This window comes from Lagopus leucura, unplaced genomic scaffold (assembly GCF_019238085.1).
Source record: "Lagopus leucura isolate 7727_CA_CO unplaced genomic scaffold, USGS_WTPT01 Super-Scaffold_100159, whole genome shotgun sequence".
NCBI classification, from domain to species: domain Eukaryota; kingdom Metazoa; phylum Chordata; class Aves; order Galliformes; family Phasianidae; genus Lagopus; species Lagopus leucura.
The window spans coordinates 36,201,390-36,222,079 of record NW_024962335.1 but is presented as its reverse complement, the minus strand read 5'-3'; the positions used below and the strand labels follow the sequence as shown (position 1 = coordinate 36,222,079).

Genomic DNA, 20,690 nt, shown 5'->3' with positions numbered 1-20,690 from the left:
TTTTCTCTCTAATCCCTGGTATTTGCCAAATAATCTGTGTCCAGCTCTGCCCTTCTTGCCCTAGCACTACTTGGAGGAACATTTTCATGTTCTGCCTTGAATCAGTTTTTTCTTTTCCTTCTTGCACAAATTTGTCTGATTCTTTTCCCTGTCCAACTTTCTTCCCCAGTTCATCCTTTCCTATGTCATGAACTGTAATGTGATTCTTTTTTATCAAACTTCAATCCCATTTTAAAATGCTGATGTAGCCTCCTATGTCCTGTTTATACAGAGGCCAAAGAGACAGTGCAGACATACCTGACCATACCAGCACATCAGAGGGGTAGCTATCTTGTACATTTCAAGGAGCAAGATAAAGCTGCTATATTTAGGCACTCCTATATGTTTGCAGTCAGAGGATGTCAACATGACCTAATCTGAACAATAGGGTAACAAGTTTATAGCTCATTTGTATTCTCAATCTCCAATTTTTACTCTGCTCAACTAGTACTTTTAAATACCTGTGTAAATTCAGACCCAAGGTCTGGCGTCTCCTTGGACTTTTTGGTTTTCCATCCATGTATTTCCATCCCAGATTATAAACAATTACCTGGACGGGACCCAAAGAGAGGCCATGGACTCCATGAGTGGCATGCACTTCAGTGATAGCAACAGAAAGGTTGATTATGTTTTAGTCTACCACTACCGGAAACGCCTCACCCAGCACAGTCCTGGGGCTGGATCACCAGGACCAATACACAGGGCAGCCTCCATGGCCATTGTTTCAAATGGAGAGACCAAGAAGGGTGGCCTCAATCTGCAGCAAGACAATGGCCAGCATACCCCTCAGGAGGCTCAAGTGATTGAGCTGGACCCACTGGACACCCTGGAGGAGGAAAAACGACTGCAGAGGGAAGAGTATGAATGCAATCTCGTGGCAGCTGGACTGGAGATTGAGAAGGACATTGAGGTAAGAGGGAGAAAATTGTGTATCCTGAATGGTACTGGGTGCACGATGGGTAATGGACATCATGTTGTGTAAGATGGACATGCAGGAAGCATAAACAATGGCAAGCAGAAGCCTGGCTGTGACCCTGCATCAGAGCCAAGCCTATCTCTATACCTTCTCTGGTTTAATGATAACCAATAGGAGAATCATGTATTACATGTACTGTTCCTGAGGTATCTCATACTCATTTAAGAAGCTAATCATAAACCTTGTTACTGCTGATCACTGCTGAACATCCTAGAATTTAAAGCTGTTGCTGTAACCCCAAATTAGGAATCATCAGAAATAAATTACATGAACTATTTTATACATGCCTGTCAATGTTTTACAGGCTGCTTTTTTGGCCCAGTTCCATGACTAGTGGGGTGGGGGGACCCATGCCCCAGGAAAGGAAAAAGGGGGAAAAAGGGTAGTATGTAGTGTGTAGTTCTCTTCTGAAAATGAGGTACCCAGAACTATCCATGATCTATGGAACTGGAGCATTAACTCTTTAATTCCCAATGCACTACATGATGTTATGATGTAGAATACCGATAACAAAAGCCACAAAACCATGGCATTCCACTCCTTATTCCACATCACTACATCATGCTTAATATGTACAAACAAACAAATATTATGTAAGTAACAAACAATAAACATATGTACACACTCATATATATACATATATTTACATGGAATTGAAGATTGTATGCACCCAACATCAAATTCCCTTGTGGTACACATTGAACGTTCCCATTTTTCTGCATCACCCACCAAGTAGACCCAGGTCCCTGAGTAAACAGAAGCTTGAGAGACCCAAACTGCTTTCTCCAACATGCTTTTTACATGTACTACAGGGACTTATCTCCCTTTACAGTATGCAGGGAGCTGGTTTAGGCAGGGCCATCACAATTGATAGATCCTTGAGTGTTGACCAACCAGGTATCTTCTCCCTCTGCTTAAATATTCCACCACCCATTGCTTTTAACATAGTTTTTAACAATCCATTGCATCACTTGATTTTACCAGAAGCTGGTGAATGATAGGGGATATGATAAATCCACTCAATGCCATGCTCTTTGGCCCAAGTATTTACAAGAGAATTTTTGTAATGAGTCCCATTGTCTGACTCAATTCTTTCTGAAGCAGCATGTTGCCTCAGAACTTGTTTCTAGAGAGCGAGTATGATGTTTTGGGTGATAACATGGGATACTGCATGCTTCAAGCTACCCAGTGGTTGCCTTCACCATGGTAAGCACATAACATTTACCATCTCAGGTTTGTGACAAGGTGATAAAATCAGCCTGTCATGGCTCCCCATATTTATACTTTTGCCATGGCCCTTCCCCCTAGAGAAGTTTCATCCTCTTGGCTTGTTTAATTGCCACATGTGTTTCACAGTCATTAATAATCTGTGAAATTATAAATAACTGTGTTAAGTCCACCTCTTGATCTCTAGCCCACTAATATGTTGTATCTCTTCCTTGGTGCCCATACTCTTTATTTAGGCAGAAATGTCTTTCCACAGTTCAGCAGCCCAAATACATCTACCACTTCATTGACAGTTGTTTTGTTCCTACTGCTGTAACCACATACAGCATTTGCTACCATCCATGAGTCAGTGTAAAGATAAAGCATTGGTCACCTCCTGTTCAGCAACATCTGAGGCCAGTTGGACAGCCTTTACCTCTGCAAATTGTCTTGATTCTCCTTTTCCTTCAGTGGCCTCTGCAACTTGTTGTGTAGGGCTCCAAACAGCAGCTTTCCATCTGTGATGCTTCCCCACAATAGACATGATCCATCTGTAAACGGGGCATATTTCTTTTCATTCTCTGGTAGTTCATTGTATGGTGGGGCCTCTTTAGCACACAGTACTTCTGCTAGTGATGTTTCAAACTTTTTACCCTTAGGCCAGTCAGTGATCACCTCTAGGATTCCTGAATGACTGAGGTTCCCAATTTGAGCTCATCACATAATCAGTGCAATCCATTTACTCCAAATGGCATCAGTAGCATTGTGGGTGGAGGGAACAGTCCTTTAAACATGCAGTTTAGCACATGCAGTTGAGGTGCTAGAAGGAGATGCATTTCATTACTGATTACTTCAGAAGCAGCTTAAACCCCATCATATGTGGCTAAGATCTCCTTTTTAGTTGGAGCATAGCACTTTTCAGACCTCCTGTATGCTTGACTCCAGAATCCAAGGGGTGGGCCCTGGGTCTTTTCTGAGATTCCAAGTGGGACCTTTCTCTCCAGCAGTAGTGTAGAGGGTGTTCTTTACATCCTGTCCCTTCTGTAGTGGCCCCATGGCCATGGCTTAGGCTATCTCTTGTTTAATTTGGTCAAAAGCCTGCTGCTGCTCAGGACCCCACATAAAATTGTACTTCTTCCACATCACTAATCAACCCATGGCAAATGGTTGGATTATATTTCCACCCCTGACGCAAACAGTTCCAGGTATATTGAATGCCCCTCCAGGTAAAAGCCAATTGTGGCCTACATTCTGTGGCTGAAGGAATGGAGAAAAAGGCATTAGCGATGTCAGTGGTGGCATACCACTTGATGGCTTTTGACTCCAATTCATACTAGAGTTCTAGCACATCTAGTACAGCAGCACTCAGTGGTGGTGTGACTTGATTTAGGTCACAGTAGTCTACTGTCAGCCTCCATTCCCTACTGGCTTTACACAATGACCATATGGGGCTGTTAGAAGATGAGTGAGTTTTGCTTATCACTGCCTGACTCTCTAGCTGACAAATCAACTTATGAATGGGGAGCAAGGAATCCCTGTTACTGTGGTACTGCCATCTGTGTACCATTTTTATAGCAATTGGTACCTGTTGCTCTTTCACTCATAGCAACTTGACAGATCTTCTGATAGGCCAGGTAAAACAGACAGCTGATTAACACTGTCTGTATCTACAGGAGCTATTCCAAAGCACCCACGGATACCCCTTGTGATCCTTAAAATGTTCCCTTCTGTAGTAATCAATACCAAGTATACAGGGAGCTCCTGGGCCAGTCATAATAGGATGCTGTTGCTGATCTTCACCAGTAAGGCTTATTTCCACCTCCAACAAAATCAACTCTTGGGAATCCCCTGTCACTCCAGAAATATAAATTGATTTTGTCTCTTCATGACTCGATGGCATTAGAGTGCACTGTGCACCAGTGTCTGCCAGTGCCTTATATTTCTGTGGTTTTGATGTTTCAGGCCATCGAATCCACACAGTCCAATACACTCTGCTGTCCTTTCCCATCTGGCTAGGGGCAGAACTCCTGTATTTGTTACCTCTATCATTTTTCTTGTGAGAAGAAGTGTATCATTCTCCTGTGAGCCATGAATCAGAGTCCTCGTGGCTTTTTGCCATGTCCCACAGCAACTGGAACAATCACCTTTTCGGAGGAGTTCATCTGGGCGTTCATCTGTCTTGTGATTCTTTTTCCTGAGCTTGAAGTGCAGGAGTGGGTTTTTGGAGTCACTTCTTCATATCTTTTCCATGGTCATGTAGGTAACACTACAAGACAATATGTGACACAGTCTTACTGTTGTCACTTCCTCAAGCAGGATGTCCTCTTTTAATAGGTGAGATGTTGTATGACACAAGTTGGAAGGAAACTAATTTGATCAGCCCCTCCAGTAGGCTGTTTTGATAATCTTGATCCCTATCAGGTGTCTCTGATGCCACCATCAGGTTTCGTCAGTTCCATCATATTAAAGCACAGTAGACAGTCCATCATACCTTTTTGATCATTCTCTACTCTGTCCAGTCTTTCAGTTACTTTTGAAATGGTTGAAATGCAAGCTCATATAGGGGTTAAATGTAACTCAGAGTCATGAAGTCTATTAATCAGTTCATTTAAAAAATAAGGGGTCTTCTTTCCCTCTGCCATAGAAGTAACCAGGTGACAATGGGTTCATATGGGTGGCGTGAAGAGTCTTTTCTCAAACCTTGAATTTCTGTCTTTTTCAGAGGTCGAGTAGTAATGGTGATGATGTCTTCCTCACCTCCCACTCTTTCAGGACTTGCTCTTGCCCTCCTGGGCATTGGTGACCATGATCCTACTGGGGGTTCCTCTCTCTGGATCTCTTAGATCTCCAAGCCACTCCTCTTGTCTTCTTTCCTCCTCTTTTCTTACAGTGTCTTATACTTTCTCCTCTTCCTCTTTCTTCCATTCTAAATAAGGTGATAAGATGATCATTTTCTATCCTGTTACAGGGGCAACTGACATCAATTCTGGTGCCTCCTGTGATTGATCAAGTTGATCATTTTCAGTGCTCTTTCTCTCCAGCTCAGCTTAGAGTCTGTCTTGTTAGGTTAGGAAGATGTCTTGTTCAGCTAGAAGGGTGTCTCATTGAGATTGAAGTTTTACTTGTTTGGAGACTGTTTAATTTGGATTGGAGGGTGTCTTTTTTGGCTTGAAGACTGTCAAGCTTGGATTGGAAGGTGTCTTGCTTGGTTTGGAGGGCCTCTTGTTCAGATTGGAGGGTATCTCATTCGAAATGGAGACAGTTGAGTTTGTATTGAAGGGAGTCTCACTTGGTTTGGAGGGTGTCTCATTTGGATTGGAAGCTGTCTTGTTCATTTTGACGAGTGTCTCATTCAGGTTGGAGATCTCTTCTCTCAGGTTGGAGATTCTCTATCTTGGACTGGAGATTCTCTCAGATTGGAGAATTTTCTTCTCAGTGTGGAGACTCTCTTGCTCAGTCTGGAGATTCTGTTTCTCGTCCAGAATACTCTCTTTCTGAACCTGGAGATCCTCTCTCTCAGCTCGGAGACAATCTCTTTTGGTTTGGAGACTGTTTCTCAACTAGGAGACTCTCTTTCTAGTCATGAAGATTTTCTCTCTTGGTTTGGACTCTCTCCTGGAGACTCTCCCTTTCTGTTCAGAGACTCTTTCTTTCGGCTCAGAGACTCTCCCTTTCAGTTTGGAGACCCTCTTGCTCTATTTCGGAAACTCTCTCCCTCTCTGGGATAGTATTGAATAAGGCCCGATAAGCATAAGCCAGGCCCCAAATACTTTGTGCCTCCTCAGATCTTCCCGAGCTGCAATATTCCTGTCTCAAATATCTGCTTAGGCTCTTAGGATCTTGCAAGTGTTCAGGAGTAAAGTTCCATGATAGTGGGATGTCCATCTCTCTGAAGTCTCTCCCAAGTCCCTCCACACTCACTGCCATTCAGTATTCTCTGGCTTTGGGGAAGGCTTCCTCAAAATATGGTAAGTATAGACACTGAGTGAAATGATGAAGCGTACATTCAGGGAGATTAATGACATGATCAGATGAGCATTCAAAAAATGCATAAAGGATTCAAAGGAGAGACTGGGAAACTGTTAAAAAAATACAAGTTCTGTAGAATTAGCAACTCCCCCTGGAGTTGTATGCCACATTGTATGCATATACCAGGTAGGTACCTCCATTAGTGTTTTCACAGTCACAGAATTGTAGGGGTTGGAAGGGACCTCCAGAGATCATCGAGTCCAACCTCCCTGCCAAAGCAGGTTCCCTACATCAGGTTGCACAGGTAGGCATCCAGGCAGGTATTGAACATCTCCAGAGAAGGAGACTCCACGACCTCCCTGGGCAATTAATTCATTAATTCTGTATACTTACATACTTATATTGAAGAACAGTTTTACAAGACAAAGCTTTTTTTTTTTTTTTAAAAAAAAAAAAAAAAAAAAAAAAAAAACAAACCAAAGAAGCAAGCTAGCAGCACCCAAAATGTTTACAAATATCCCAGAATATTGGCAGTCTTCCTGGACTTCAAGGCCTTGTTTTCAGTACAACTACCTGCAGTCCTGATAAGCTTTCTAATGAAGCTCTCCGAGAGCAGAGAAAGATTTGTTCTAAAAGCCAAAAAGTGGCCTGTGCCCACATGTCAGTGATTTATGGGCTGATTCAGCCCAATTTCATGACTGGTGGAGTGGGGGGAACCATGGACCTAATTATTAAATCAGTTAAGCAATATATGTCTAGTTTTCAAATTCCTTATAATTTTCTACCACTTTTTACTGTTGTTCTCTCCAAAGAGAAACTTTGTTCTGCCTTGTAATATAACATTCTCGTTTGTTTTGTTTTGTTTTAAATTCAGTTATTATTTTGCATATACAAGTAAAGTGCACAATGAAGGCAAAGAACCTGAAGGTGTGTTCCAAATTTTTCCCCATCTAACATGACACCGAGTACATAGAATGATCCACAAGGGTCCACAACTAACAGACCCAGTTTAAGGAGCTCTTTAGTTGGTTAATCTCTTCAAACCAAAGTCCAGTATAGCCTGTGCTCAGAAAAACAGTATAATTACCATAACTTAGTGCTATGTGGAATTGACATTTGGTAGAAGAGTAGAACAGAAGAGGAAGCTCCCTATTCAGATCAGCTGACAGCAGGTTAGCAGCAAGGAACTACTGTTTTGCATACTTTGTATGAGTGAAAACAATATTTCTGTATGTGACTGATCCATTTGGTATTATGAAGGTAAAGGAAGATAAAGGAAATCTTGTGTTGACTCTTGTGTATGTCTGCAGAATCAACTAGCTTCTATTTTACAGTATTGTATTAGTGACCCCACCTGCAAATACTTAATGCTAATCTGCAGTGTTAAGCATTTGCAGGATTTTCTTCTTCTCCTTCAGAAGTAAAACACAGTTAAAATCACAGTAAAAATATTTTTGCAATATACTTGTGTCAGAATCCAAATTCTTTGGTTCATCTTCATAAATTTAAGAGGAAAAGTCAACAGGTAACATTTATCCTTGTAAGTTAGCTGCCAAAGATATGAGAATCACCTCCAAATAAATGCTATTTAACAGGCAGTGACACAGGTCAACCTCTGCATTAGATATGTAAAAAATAGTATAATGATAAGGTCACCTAAAGGCCACCTCAAGGCCACCTTGAATATTCCACTTCAATTCTCAGGAATGACAATAAATACTATTGACACTGCAGGAAGTTCCGAGGTTTGATTTTCCTTTTCCCTTCCCTTTCCCTTCCCTTTTCCCTTCCCCTCCCTTAATGACTGCAAAGTAAAATGTACTTTATTCAGTCTGTATTAGGCATCGCAAAAGTATAGCACGAATAGAACGAAAAAACACTAACTTAGCATTCTGACAAAGTGCATCATTTTCAAGCACAGGGGAAATGAAACATGGTTTTCTAAATGGCTTTTACAAGATGAGAACATCTTTTAACAATAACATGACAACAGTTTTAAAATCAAGTATAGATTACCCTTCAAGAAGCTTATCTAACTGGAATTTTTGAGCTAGTGTATTCAAAATATCTCATTAAATGATGCTGGCTGCATCACAGTTCAAGCCAAGGAAGTCCTTGAGAAGGTACTCAATGTATCAGCTTATGTAGCACTATTGACTAGAGTAGTGCTGATGGAGTTTAGATTCTTCTACTTAGTATTCCAACACATGTTTTTAAGGCTTCATTAAAAAAAAAAAAAAAAAAAAAAAAAAAAACAGAAAAAATCTTCAAAATATTTAACCATAAAATCCAAAACCCCACCTGGGCTAAAATAAAAATTATAGTGCTGCAGTTGTTTTGTCCCACTAAGATACTCTCTCTCTGGCACAAGGCTTTTATCTTTTGCCTCCTGTCAGTGGTGGAAGACAATAGTAACCAAAATCATATCATGGTAAATTATAGTCCAAGTAGAGCATGCTTCTGTTGAGTAGTCCCACCTGTGTTTCTGCATTGCAAGTTGTTTTCTTGGGTCTGTTACATTATTGATTATCATAGTTATGTCATAATGTAATTTATTTTAGTGTCAATATCTTTCAGTGGGAAAAGTGGAATTTAACTGTCCAATACTTTTATTTCAATAGATCGTTTTTTCCTTGACAAAATATTTTTCAGTACAAAACATTTCAGATTTTAATTATAGTGGTATTTCTTAATTTGGATATAATTAGAAAAATGATACCATTTTACATATTTTTTTCAACGTGATTTGCAGGTAATTCCAAGAAAAGCCCTTAGCATCTATGAAGAATCTTGCAGGCACTTAATACAAATATTCAAGTTATTTCAGAACATACCTTCATCTAAAGTGCAGAGGGAAGCTTAGCAATAAGATACATTAATTTTAAGAAAGTAGAAAAAGTTGATGACTCTAGGATGTTTATTCATATTAATGAATGCTTTATGAAGCCAAGAAAGTAACATGCAGAGTGGTGTAATATTGGAAGAAGAGTGGGGTCCTTTGTGGCCTCAGTACTTGGACGTTTCGTCCACTCTCTCTTCATCTCTCTCACTCTGAACAAGAGAATGGCAATACTTAGGGGGAACACTTCATATCCCCATTACATAAATATTTGATGGGTATTTTTCAACTTCTCTTGTTACTCAAGCATTAATTAGAGAAAACATGTTCAGCTCTTCTATGGGGCAGAAATGTAATACACACCTATTATAGAATCGATTTTGAACAGATGCAAGGTCTGCAGCGATAGTGAAATAGAGATGAGGAGAGGCTGAAGGAACTGGGCTTGTTTAGCTTGGACAGAGAAGGCTCCAGGAAGACCTGATTGTGGCCTTACAATACATGAAGGGAGCATATAAACAAGAGGGGGAATGGCTGTTTCCAAGAGTAGATAGTGATAGAACAAGGGGGATGGTTTTAATCAGACGGGAGAGATTTAGGTTAGATATTAGGAGGACGCTTTTCACTCAGAGGGTAGTGACGCACTGAAACAGGTTGCCCAGAGAGGGTGTGAATGCTCCACCCCCAGAGGCATTCAAGGCCGGGTCGAATGTGGCTCTGGGCAACCTGGTCTAGTGGTCGACAATTCTGCATGTAGTAGGGAGCTTGAAACTAGGTAATCATTGTGGTCTTTTCAACACAGGCCATTCTATCATTACATGATTCCATGATGAAAATAGTGTCAAAATGATTATCTGTTTAAGGAGAAATTTTATTTCAGTTTTAGAGAGGATTTTGGAGTAGCTTCATGGGTGTTGGATGTGGTTCAAATACTGTTAAAATAATGATTGATGGTAACAATTGTCTAGGCTGACTGTTTTGTCAAAGTTGAGAAGCTTGCATTATGAGTTCTGTTTTTTAATTATTGTGTTGTCACCTAAATAGACTACTGGGCAGACAGAATTACTCCATGTATTTTAATCAACATCCAGACACTTAACGCTGAGCTCGTAGTTACTTTAGTCAAAATGGCTTCCAAAGGTCTTAGATAAAACCAAAGGGATACTTTGAAGTGAGTTTATACACTATCAGTTATGTTTCTGGAGCTCTTGGGCCAGAAGTAACAAATCTTGCAAATTATCTATGGTTTCAGAAAAAGAGGCATTAAAATCTAGAATTTCAGATGATAGTAGATTTGAACTGTACAATTTGGTGATATTTACAATGAAAGTTGAGCAAGAAACATCCCTATTTTACCCACATTTACCTTTATAGACTTGCCTGGTAAAAATAGCAATAGCCTCCCAAGCTTTTTTTCTAAGTGTACTGTGCTGAGTTCTGCCACCTGCTGGAGAAGCTATTTCTATTTTCTGCAAACTACTATAGAGATAAGAAGACAGCAGACATGGTTCATTTTTCTCCACTGGAACACAGCAGGGGAGAATGTGACAGTTGTGGGGAAAGGTATGAAAACTAACAGAATCTTGGTTTGTTCACAAGTTGACCCATGAAAAGATTTTTAAATTGTTGGTAGTCTTGTTTGTAGCAGAAATTTTAATCTATAAATTAAATCTGTGGAGACAATTGGAAGAGCGATGCAGAAGCCCTGAGGGATGCAGCTCGTCACCAATTATACTGCAGTCACCAAAGAGCCCCTGGAGGAAATCTGGAGGCTGAAATACTGATAATTTCTGCAAACTGTTTAGACTAGTGCAGGCTGAATAGCTGTTTCACAGAAGTAATGTTGTTAAATATAAGATAGTTTGGGGATTTGGGTCCTACGATTTGCTGCTTTTCTGACCTTTTAAGGGACGGAAACCATACTGCTGCTTATTGGGGTGAGGAAGAAACAGTTTCTGGATGAAGACTCCTCCAGTGGCTCCTCCTGCTGCCTGGTGTGTCTCAACTTGTTTGGCAGAAAAATAAATCCTCAATTTGGGAGATTTGGTAGTAGGGAGAATGGGACTTCACTATCCTCAGACAACTGCCTGTTTTGTCTGTAGTAACAAGCAGCCCTATAAGAATTTCTGCTACCAAGTAAGCAATCACTTCCATATTCTTGCTGACTGAGTATGTATCATTTGAACTCTTATTACTTGGAGACATTCCTCTTAGTCTTGTTTTCATACCTTATGTGTAGGAAACAAAAGAGATCTTATGCAACTCCTTTCCAATAGACATTGGAAATTTGTGTGGGAGTGGATACAGCACTGTAGGGAACTGTTCCCTGGTTTTAATATGTTGCTATTATAAATATATATGTTAATATAAATTAATATCATTGTGTATTTTATGTTGTTGCTGTACAAGACAAAGATGAGAAGGTGACTGTACTTCATTCAGAGTTTTTGTTCTGTATGAAAGCAAATTAAAAGGCAGTCTAAGTCTGAAAATTCTGTGTCTCATTGACCAGAACAGCTAGAAGGGCAGCAAGAAGGAACAAATTTATTTTCACATGGAATTACAAGGTTGGAAAGGACCTACAAGATCATCTAGTCCAACTATCCTCCTATCACCATTACTACCCACAAGCTACTAAACCTTATCTCGTAGCTCCTCTTCTAGACACCTCTTGAATACTGCCAAGGATGGTGACTCCACCACCTCCCTGGGCAGGCCATTCCAGTGCCCGACCACTCTCTGAGAGAAAAAGATTTTCCTTATGTCTAATCTAAATCTCCCCTGGCGCAACTTGTGGCCATTTCCTCAAGTTCTATTTGTTGTCTGGGAGAAGAAGCTGAACCTCTACTCATCACAGCCTTTCTTCAGGAAGTTGTAGAGTGCAATGAGATCTCCCTTGAGCCTCCTCATCTCCAGACTGAACAATCCCAGCTCCCTCAGCCATTCCTCATAAGACTTGTGTTCCAGACCTCTCACCAGATTTGTTGCCCTCCTCTGGACACATTCCAGGGCCCTGATGTCTTTCTTGTAGTGAGGGGCCCAAAACTGAACACAGTACTCAAGGAGTGGCCTCGCCAGTGCTGAGTACAGGGGGATGATCGCCTCCCTGCTCCTGCTGGCTACACTATTTCTAATGCAGGCCATCATGGCTCTTGGCCACCTGAGCACACTGTCGGCTCATGTTTAGCCAAGCATCAACCAACACCTCCAGGTCCCTTTCTTTTTCACAGTCATCCCCACTCAGCCCCAGGCCTATATCGCTGCATAGGGTTATTGTGGCCAAAGTGCAGGACCAGGCACTGGGCCTTATTGAACCTCATCCCATTAACTTCAGCCCAGTGATACAGCCTATCCAGATCCCTCTAACGGGCCTCCCAACCCTCAGGCAGACCGACACTACCTCCCAACTTGGTGTCATCTGCAAACTTACTGAGTGTATACTCAATTCCCACATCTAGGTCATCAATATTATTGTATTTATAGTTATAATTATATTATATATATATTATATTATACATGTATCAATTACATATTATATATTATTATATTATATATATTATAATTATAATTATATTTCCTGATATATGTTGGAAATATAATATGGCTCAAAGGAAGCAGTCCAAGAGGTTTCTAGAGTGTGTGGAAGATAGCTTCTTTACACAGCTGGTACGAGAGCCTACCAGGGATGGTGCCCTGCTTGACCTGCTCTTTGCTAACAGAGAAGGACTGGTAGGTGATGCGAAGGTTGGAGATTGTCTAGGGCAGAGTGACCATGAATACCATAAGGCGAGCCATAGGGGGAGAAGACCGGTGTGGATGAGCCGGAAATTACTGTCAAGACTCAGGAAGAAAAAGAGAGTCTATGTCCTCTGGAAGAAGGGATAGGCTACTAGGGGAGATTACAAGGAAGTTGCTAAGGTATGCAGGGAGGAAGTCTGGAAGGTGAAAGCCCATCTTGAACTTAGATTGGCCACTGCAGTAAAGGAGAATAAGATATCCTTTTACATATATATCAATGGCAAGAGAAGAACCAAGGATAACCTCTATCCTTTAATCGAAGCAGTGAAATTGATGCAGGGGAATGTGACCACGGATGACAAGGAGAAGGCTGAGGTCCTCAATGCCTTCTTTACATCTGCCTTTAATAATCAGACCAGTTATTTTCAGGGCACTTTGTGCCCTGATCTGGATATCCGGGCTGATACGCAGAATGTCCCCTCGGAGATTGAGATGGAGACCGTTAGGGAGCTCCTCCTCCATTTGGGCAGTCACAAGTCTATGGGAGTGGACGGGCTTCATCCTAGGGTGCTGAGGGAGTTGGCGGGGGTGATTGCTAAGCCGCTCCGGCTATCTACCAGTGCTCCTGGTTGACTAGAGAGGTTCCAGAGGATTGGAGGCTTGCTGATGTGACTGCCATCTACAAGAAGGGCCGTAAGGAGGATCCGGGAAACTACAGGCCTGTCAGCCTGACATCAGTGCCAGGGAAGGTCTTGGAACAAATCCTCCTGGGAGAGATCACACGGCTTGTGCGTGATGTCCACGGGATCAGGCCCAGCCAGCATGGCAGGTCATGTTTGACCAACCTCATCTCTTTTTACGACTGGGTGACCAGACTGGTAGATGAGGGAAAGGCAGGTGATGTAGTCTACCTAGACTTCAGCAAAGCCTTTGACATGGTCTCTCACACTATCCTTTTGAGGAAAATGGCTGCCAGTGGCTTGGACAGTTTTACCCTCCGTTGGATAAGGAACTGGCTGGAGGGCCGTGCTCAACAGGTGGTGGTCAATGGAGTTAAGTCTAGCTGGCGACCTGTTACAAGTGGTGTCCCCCAGGGGTTGGTGCTGAGGCCCATCTTGTTTAATATTTTCACTGATGACTTAGATGAAGGGATTGAGTGTGCCCTGAGTAAGTTTGCAGATGACACCAAGCTCGGAGGTGGTGTCGATCTGCCTGAGGGTAGGGAGGCCCTGCAGAGGGATCTAGAGAAGCTGTATCACTGGGCCGAGGTGAATGGGATGAGGTTTAACAAGGCCAAGTGTCGGGTCCTGCACTTTGGCCACAACAACCCCATGCAGCGTTATAGGCTTGGGGGTGAGTGGCTTGATGAGTGTGAAGAAGAGAAGGACCTGGGGGTATTGGTTGATGCTCAGCTGAACATGAGCCAACAGTGTGCCCAGGTGGCCAAGAGGGCCAACAGCATCCTGGCCTGCATTAGAAATAGTGTGGCCAGCTGGAGCATGATGGTAATAGTCCTCTGCACTCAGCACTGGTGATGCCGCACCTCGATTACTGTGTTCAGTTTTGGGCCCCTCACTACAAGAAAGACATTGAGGCCCTGGAGCGTGTCCAGAGAAGGGTAATGAAACTGGTTTGGATCACAAGCTTTATGAGGAGTGGCTGAGGGAGCTGGGATTGTTTAGTCTGGAGAAGAGGAGCCTCAGGGGAGACCTCATTGCACTCTACGACTTCCTGAAGGGAGGTTGTGATGAAAAAGGGTCTGGCCTCTTCTCCCAGGCAAATAGTAGGACCCGAGGAAATGGCCAGAAGTTGTTCCAGAGGAGGTTTAGGTTGAACATTAGGAGAAAGTTTTTCTCTCAGAGATTGGTCAGGCACTGGAATGGCCTGCCCCAGGGAGGTGGTGGAGTCACCGTCCCTGTCAGTGTTCAAGAGATGCCTAGATGAGGAGCTATGAGACATGGTTTAGTAGCTTGTGGTACTGGGAATGGGACGGTGGTTGGACTAGATGATCTTGTAGGTCATTTCCAACCTTGCGATTCTGTGATTCTATGATTCTATGAATAAAAACATTAAACAAGGTGGGCCCCAGTACTGACAAATTGGACTTTTCTGTTTCATCTGAGCTACTGCCTGCATTTCTCCTCCTGTGCGGAATCCTTGGAGGGGTTGCGGGTATAGAGGCTGCCTGGTCCCCAGTGCCCCTGGCTCACGAAGAAGTGGTGGCTGATGGGTTAGTGCCAGCGGGCTCTGTGATGACGGCCATGTTGCTTTCCCTACAGCATGTCTGCTCCGGCGGTGCCAAGTGCATTTCTGCCACTAGCCGTGCTCTCTGCTCTATCCTTCACGCTTCTGACAGGACACAGCCCACAGCCTATTTTGTTTATGTTGGTGGAGAAAAATAGGAAATAATATCATTTTTTCTGTGAGACAGAAAAATTTCAATCAATATGCCTGTGCATATACTACATGTACAGAATACTTGTATATAGATAAATATAAACTTATCTAGTGAACAACATTTACATCACAGTTCATAATATTATAGTATATAGTATATATAATTATGTATGATTGTATTTTTTTTCATTCTGTAATATATCACATATCGCAGTACACAAAATGTAAATTGTAAATTGTAATGTATTAAAATATATATAAAATATTTAGTATCTAAAATACAGCAGTATTTATGATATATATATTCCAATCTGACACTTCTGAAGTGCTAGCTCTAACAACTGTTATTTTCCTCTAATCCCTTCCAAATGAGTGAAAAGCATAGGATTTCAGATTCTATGGTTACATTTCTTGAAATCAGAGTGTAGACTCTGCTCCCACTAAAACTAGTCATAGTATGTGAAGAACTACTTATCTTTTATAATTCTGTGAAGAAAAGTTTAAATTCTAGTACAGTTTCTAAAAGTCATATTCAGTTTTTCTGAATTTGTGTGTGATTTTTTCTATAATTTTCTTTCTCATTTGCTGTTGTTCTCACTTTTTTGCAAATGACTTTTTTTCCATTGACTGTTTTGAAAGCTGTTGACATTCACAGTTTTTCCAGTTCTCATACTGCATACAATTTAAGACTTTAAATAATCATTTTTTGTCTGTTTTTTAACACTGGTACTTTCAACTGCCACGGGACCCTTTTAGGAAATCATGATAAATAGGTTCCTAAAGATCTTGTCCCTTTTGAAGGCCATTGGAAGGCTACTGAATCATTTATTTGCTCACACTCTGCACTGTAGGACCCAGGAATATCTTTGTGGTAGCCTGCATTTTGAAGACATACTGTCAAGTTTTTGCAGAACAGATAAATACAAACTGGCAAGCTTATCTGTTTGTCACTGGTCTCTGTGAGTTGACTCAATAGTGTTTAACCTATATGCAATGTTACTGTTCAGGTTTCACAGGTCAGTGCGCACTGCTTGACCTGCTCACCTGTCTCAGGCCTCTGAGTATTTGTTACTATATCTTCACATCAGCCTTCCTTAGTACTCTTGCCACAGGACTGCTCTGTCCAAGATTCTCCATTTATACTAATATGTCTCCAGCTGCCATTTCACATTCAGCTCCAATACCTGTATCAATCCTGCCATTCCTCAGTGTATCTTTCTTTGATCTATGTGAAGGCAGTCCATCATCCTTTTCTCTTGTTTATCAGTTATAATCAGCCACAGGTCTACGCAAAGTCAAAAAGCCCAAGGCATCTGCTAATCCACATACATGAGAACTTAGTACGTTATAACAGCTCATTTCTCAACGATTTCTGTACAGAGCTTGTTCTCCTCTTGCACCCTCTTATTTTAAAATGCTGTCTTTAAGAAACAGCTCAGCTTTGCCACAGACTTGGCAAAGCTTGTTTTCACTTAGCTAATTTTGCTCACTAGAGGACTGGACTTAATTTTAAATGGATCTGTTGCACTAGGTATTTGAAAACACCATGGTGACAGTGTAGGTCACAGCTATCACCACAAGGGACTCCAGTTTATTTTCCACCTGTGAGCCACAGATCACAAGTGGTTTCCTGGAAAATATATGCTTATGTATAGGAGTTGTGTCATGTAATGTCACCAAATAGCAAGCTTCTTCACAGAAAAATATGTTCCATGGTCCAAGTGTGATTTGTTGATAATTTCCACATCTTCCTTCATAATGCTCTATTAGAATCACCAGACTCACTTCCTGGCAGGACAGATACAAGTTATCATGAAGACCTGCTGACTGGTTTTATGAAAGACAGCTGTTCATTCTACTACAAATTAGCTGTAGTTTATGTTAAATTGATTAGTAATTCTCTTTAATACTGTGTCTATTTAATACTAATTTATTATTCTCTTTGTAATTAATTCTTAATTCCCACTGTTTCATAAAAAGATTTGACTACAATGTAAATCTGATTTTGGTACTGTTGTATTATTTTAAGTATCAGAAAAGACTAATAAGTAGTTTTAAAATGCATGACTGGAATGCTGATAAGAAAAGATTAGTTGGGGATGTGAATGTTGAGGACAGCCTTGGATGTAGCAACCATGAGATAGTGGAATCCTGCATGGAAGAAACAACGCAGTAAGTACAATTACAACCCTAGAGTTCAGGAGAACAAATGTTGACCTTTTCAACTTGTACATTTGGAGGTATGCTGTGGTTTAGAGCACTAGATACTAAAGGGGTCCAAGAGAGTTGGTTGACACTGAAGCACCGCTTCTTCCGAACTCAAGATAGATGCATACCTAAGAGCAAGAAATGAAGCAAAGGTGTCAGGAGACACGCGTGGATAAGCAAAGAAGCGGAAAAACTCAATTAGAAGAAGAAAGCCAATGGAATCTGGAAGAAGGGTCTGGCCACATGGGAGGAACATAACAAATTTGTCGGGGCATACCACAAGGAAGGCCAAGGCCCACTTCGAATTAAATCTGGTGAGGGAGGTCAAAGTCAGCAAGAAAGGTTTATTTAAGTAAGTATATTGACAGTAAAAGGAAGACTAGGAAAAATGTGGGCCAGTTGCAGAATAAGTTGGCTGCTCTGGTAAGAGAAGACAATTAGAAGGCAGTCACTGAATGCCTTCTTTGCTTCAGCCTTTTGTGCAAGACTGCCCCTCAGGAATTCCAAACCCTGTAAAGGGAGAAAATCTGGGGAAAGGAAGACTTCCTCTTGATCAAGGAAGATCCGGACAGAGATTATCTATAGGCAAACTCAAGGCACAAAGATCCAAGGGCCCATATAGGATGCAGCCACAAGTGCTGAGAGAGCTGGCAGAAGTGATTGCCAAACCACACTCTATCATCTTTGGAAGGTCATGGAAAACGGGAGAGGTGCCTGAAGAATGAAGGACAGCCAATGTCACACCAGCCTTCAAAAAGGGCAAGAAGGATGAGCTGAGAAACTACAGGCCAGTCAGCCTCTGTCCCAGAGATGGTGATGAAACAGCTTATTCTGGATGCTATCCCCAAGATATAGGAATTAAATAAGGTAATCAGGAGTAGTCAACATGGATTCATCAAGTGGAAATCATATTTGATCAATCCTGTAGCCTTCTATGATGTCATCATCAGTTAAGAGATGAGAGGAGAGTAATGGATGTTGTGTACTTTGACTTCAGGAACGTGTTTGACAATGTCTGCCACAACATCCATGTTACGAAACTTAGATAATGTGGAATAAATGAGTGAATGCTGAGGTGGATTGAGAACTAGCTGACTAACAGAGCTAGGAGGATTGTCATCAATGGTGTAGAGTATGGATATGGAATGGTGTAGAGCTGGCCTGTAACTAGAGGTATTGCCCAAAGAGTCAGTTCTGGGTCCAGTTTTGTTCAACATCTTCATCAACGATCTGGATGAAGGGGTAGAGTCTACCCTCAGCAAGTTGCTGATGATACAAAGATGGGAGGATTGTCTGACACACCTGATGGCTGTGCTACCTTTCAACAAGACCTGGATAGACTGGAGATTTGGGCAGAGAGGAACCTAGTGATATTTGACAAGAGCAGGTGTAGAGTCTTGCCCCTGGTGAGGAATAACCGCATCCATCAGTATGGGTTAGTGGATGACTTGCTGGAGAGGAGCTTTGCAGAGAAAGTTCTGGGGGGTCCTGGTGGGCAGTGGATTGGCCATGAGCTAACAGTGAGTTTTTCTGGCCAAGCAGGCCAATTGTATCCTGGGGTGCATTAAAAAGAGCATGGCCAGCAGGTCAAGAAAGGGTATCCTACCCCTCTACTCTGTCCTGGTGAGGACATGTTCAGACCACTGTGTCCAATTCTGGACTTCCCATTTCAAAAAATACAGAGGTCTCCTAGAAGGAGTCCAGTGGAGGGCCAAAAGATGATTAAGGCCCTGAGCATCTCCCTTACAAGGAAAGGCTGAGTAACCTGGGTCAATTCAGCCTGGGAAAAAAAGACTGAGAGGGGATGTGAGAAATGTTTATAAACACCAAAAAGGAGGTGGGAGACAGATGGATGAGGCCAAGATCTCTTCTTAGTGGTGTGTAGCAATAGGACAAGTAGTAATGGCTAAAACTTGAGCATACAAAGTCCCATACTAACATGTGGAAGATCTTGTGTATGGTAAGTGTGATGGAGCATTGAAACAGTGATTTGGAACAGGTTTTGTGATTTAATGAACAAGATCAATTCATTGTCTGATTAGGAGTACAAGAAATAATAGGATAAGAACAATTTGCTTGAAGTCAAGTGCAGAGCAGAAGAAATGTTTTGTCTTTGCTTGTTCAGATGGGCACAAAAGTGCTCTAATGAAACCATGTAACTTTCAAAATATCTTGTGTATGGAACCTATAGCCAGGGATTTCTGGTTCAGATGATACCCAAATCCAGATGATTCCCAAAACCTTGCATCTTTGTGGTGCACATACAGTTGCAGAGTAGGCAGGCAGTTTTATGTCTTTCAGGGCACTAGAAGATTTGGCTTTTAGAGCCAAAGATCAGACACGCCCAACCTGCAGCCCATGGGACACCTTGTACTGTGGCCAACCCCCTGTCATGGCAGTGCCTCTTCCCTACCAAGAAGCCTGGCATATCCTGAGTACACCCTGAGCATGCACCTGTCCCTCAGCAACAACTAAACCATTGGTGTGCAACCAGCAGTGACTGGAGAGAAACCAGGACACAGAATGTGCAGTGTTAACTCAAATTATGACAAATAGTTTTTATGTATTTTGATATATTGATTAAACACAGTCTTGTGAACAGCAAAAAAAATGGCTCGCTTTCTGTTTTGATGAATGGTTTTGACAACAGGTTTCAAGATTGCCAAAATAATAATTTTTTCTGTATATTTGCAACTCCTCTCTCAGTTGACATATATTGCCTGTAAATTTTCAAAGTGAACGTATAGAGTTGCAATTAGATATTCAACTCAAAAAATTTTATTTTGTCTCTCTATTATACTTCTATCATACTTTACCAGATACCTATGTCAACAGAGAAAAAAATCCCTCGCTTCACAGTTACACCTTACTCATTCAATCATTACAATTTTTTTCAGTATATACATTTGTGAACAACTATTTTCAAGGATGTACAGGAAGAAAAAAATTTCATCAGAAATCTCTGATGAGCAATAAGAATTGCAGTCACTTCCACTGCAACAATACTGATGCATTAGTTTCACAAAAATGTCAGATGTCTCAGTAGTTCTATGCATTGCTCACTTTTTAATGTTTTAATTAAAATATACATAATAAACATTTTTACTTATATACATTAACTATGTTATATATTTTACCTGTGGTCAAAGACAGCTCCTCTTCTTTCATGGTGGACCTAGCAAGCCAAATGGTTGGACACCCACGCATGAGATGGTTTGGCTTTTAAAGAGAAAGTCACATTTAATCCTTGTTGTAATGGAAGTTGGTTATTCATTATGATTGCTCTTTGTTGCAAGATTTAGTTAGATAGGCCATCTT

At 41.4% G+C, this 20,690-nt stretch overlaps 1 protein-coding gene across 1 annotated transcript in view; it reads left to right on the top strand.

Annotated features, from left to right (window-relative positions):
• ANO2 (anoctamin 2) overlaps positions 1-20,690 on the top strand; it is a 160,916-nt gene that overhangs the window by 2,329 nt on the left and 137,897 nt on the right. The window contains exons 2-3 of the mRNA XM_042889949.1: positions 575-707; positions 747-949. Coding sequence (XP_042745883.1) covers positions 614-707; positions 747-949 — 297 coding nt within the window. The 5' untranslated portion in view covers positions 575-613. The remainder of the gene's footprint in view (positions 1-574; positions 708-746; positions 950-20,690) is intronic.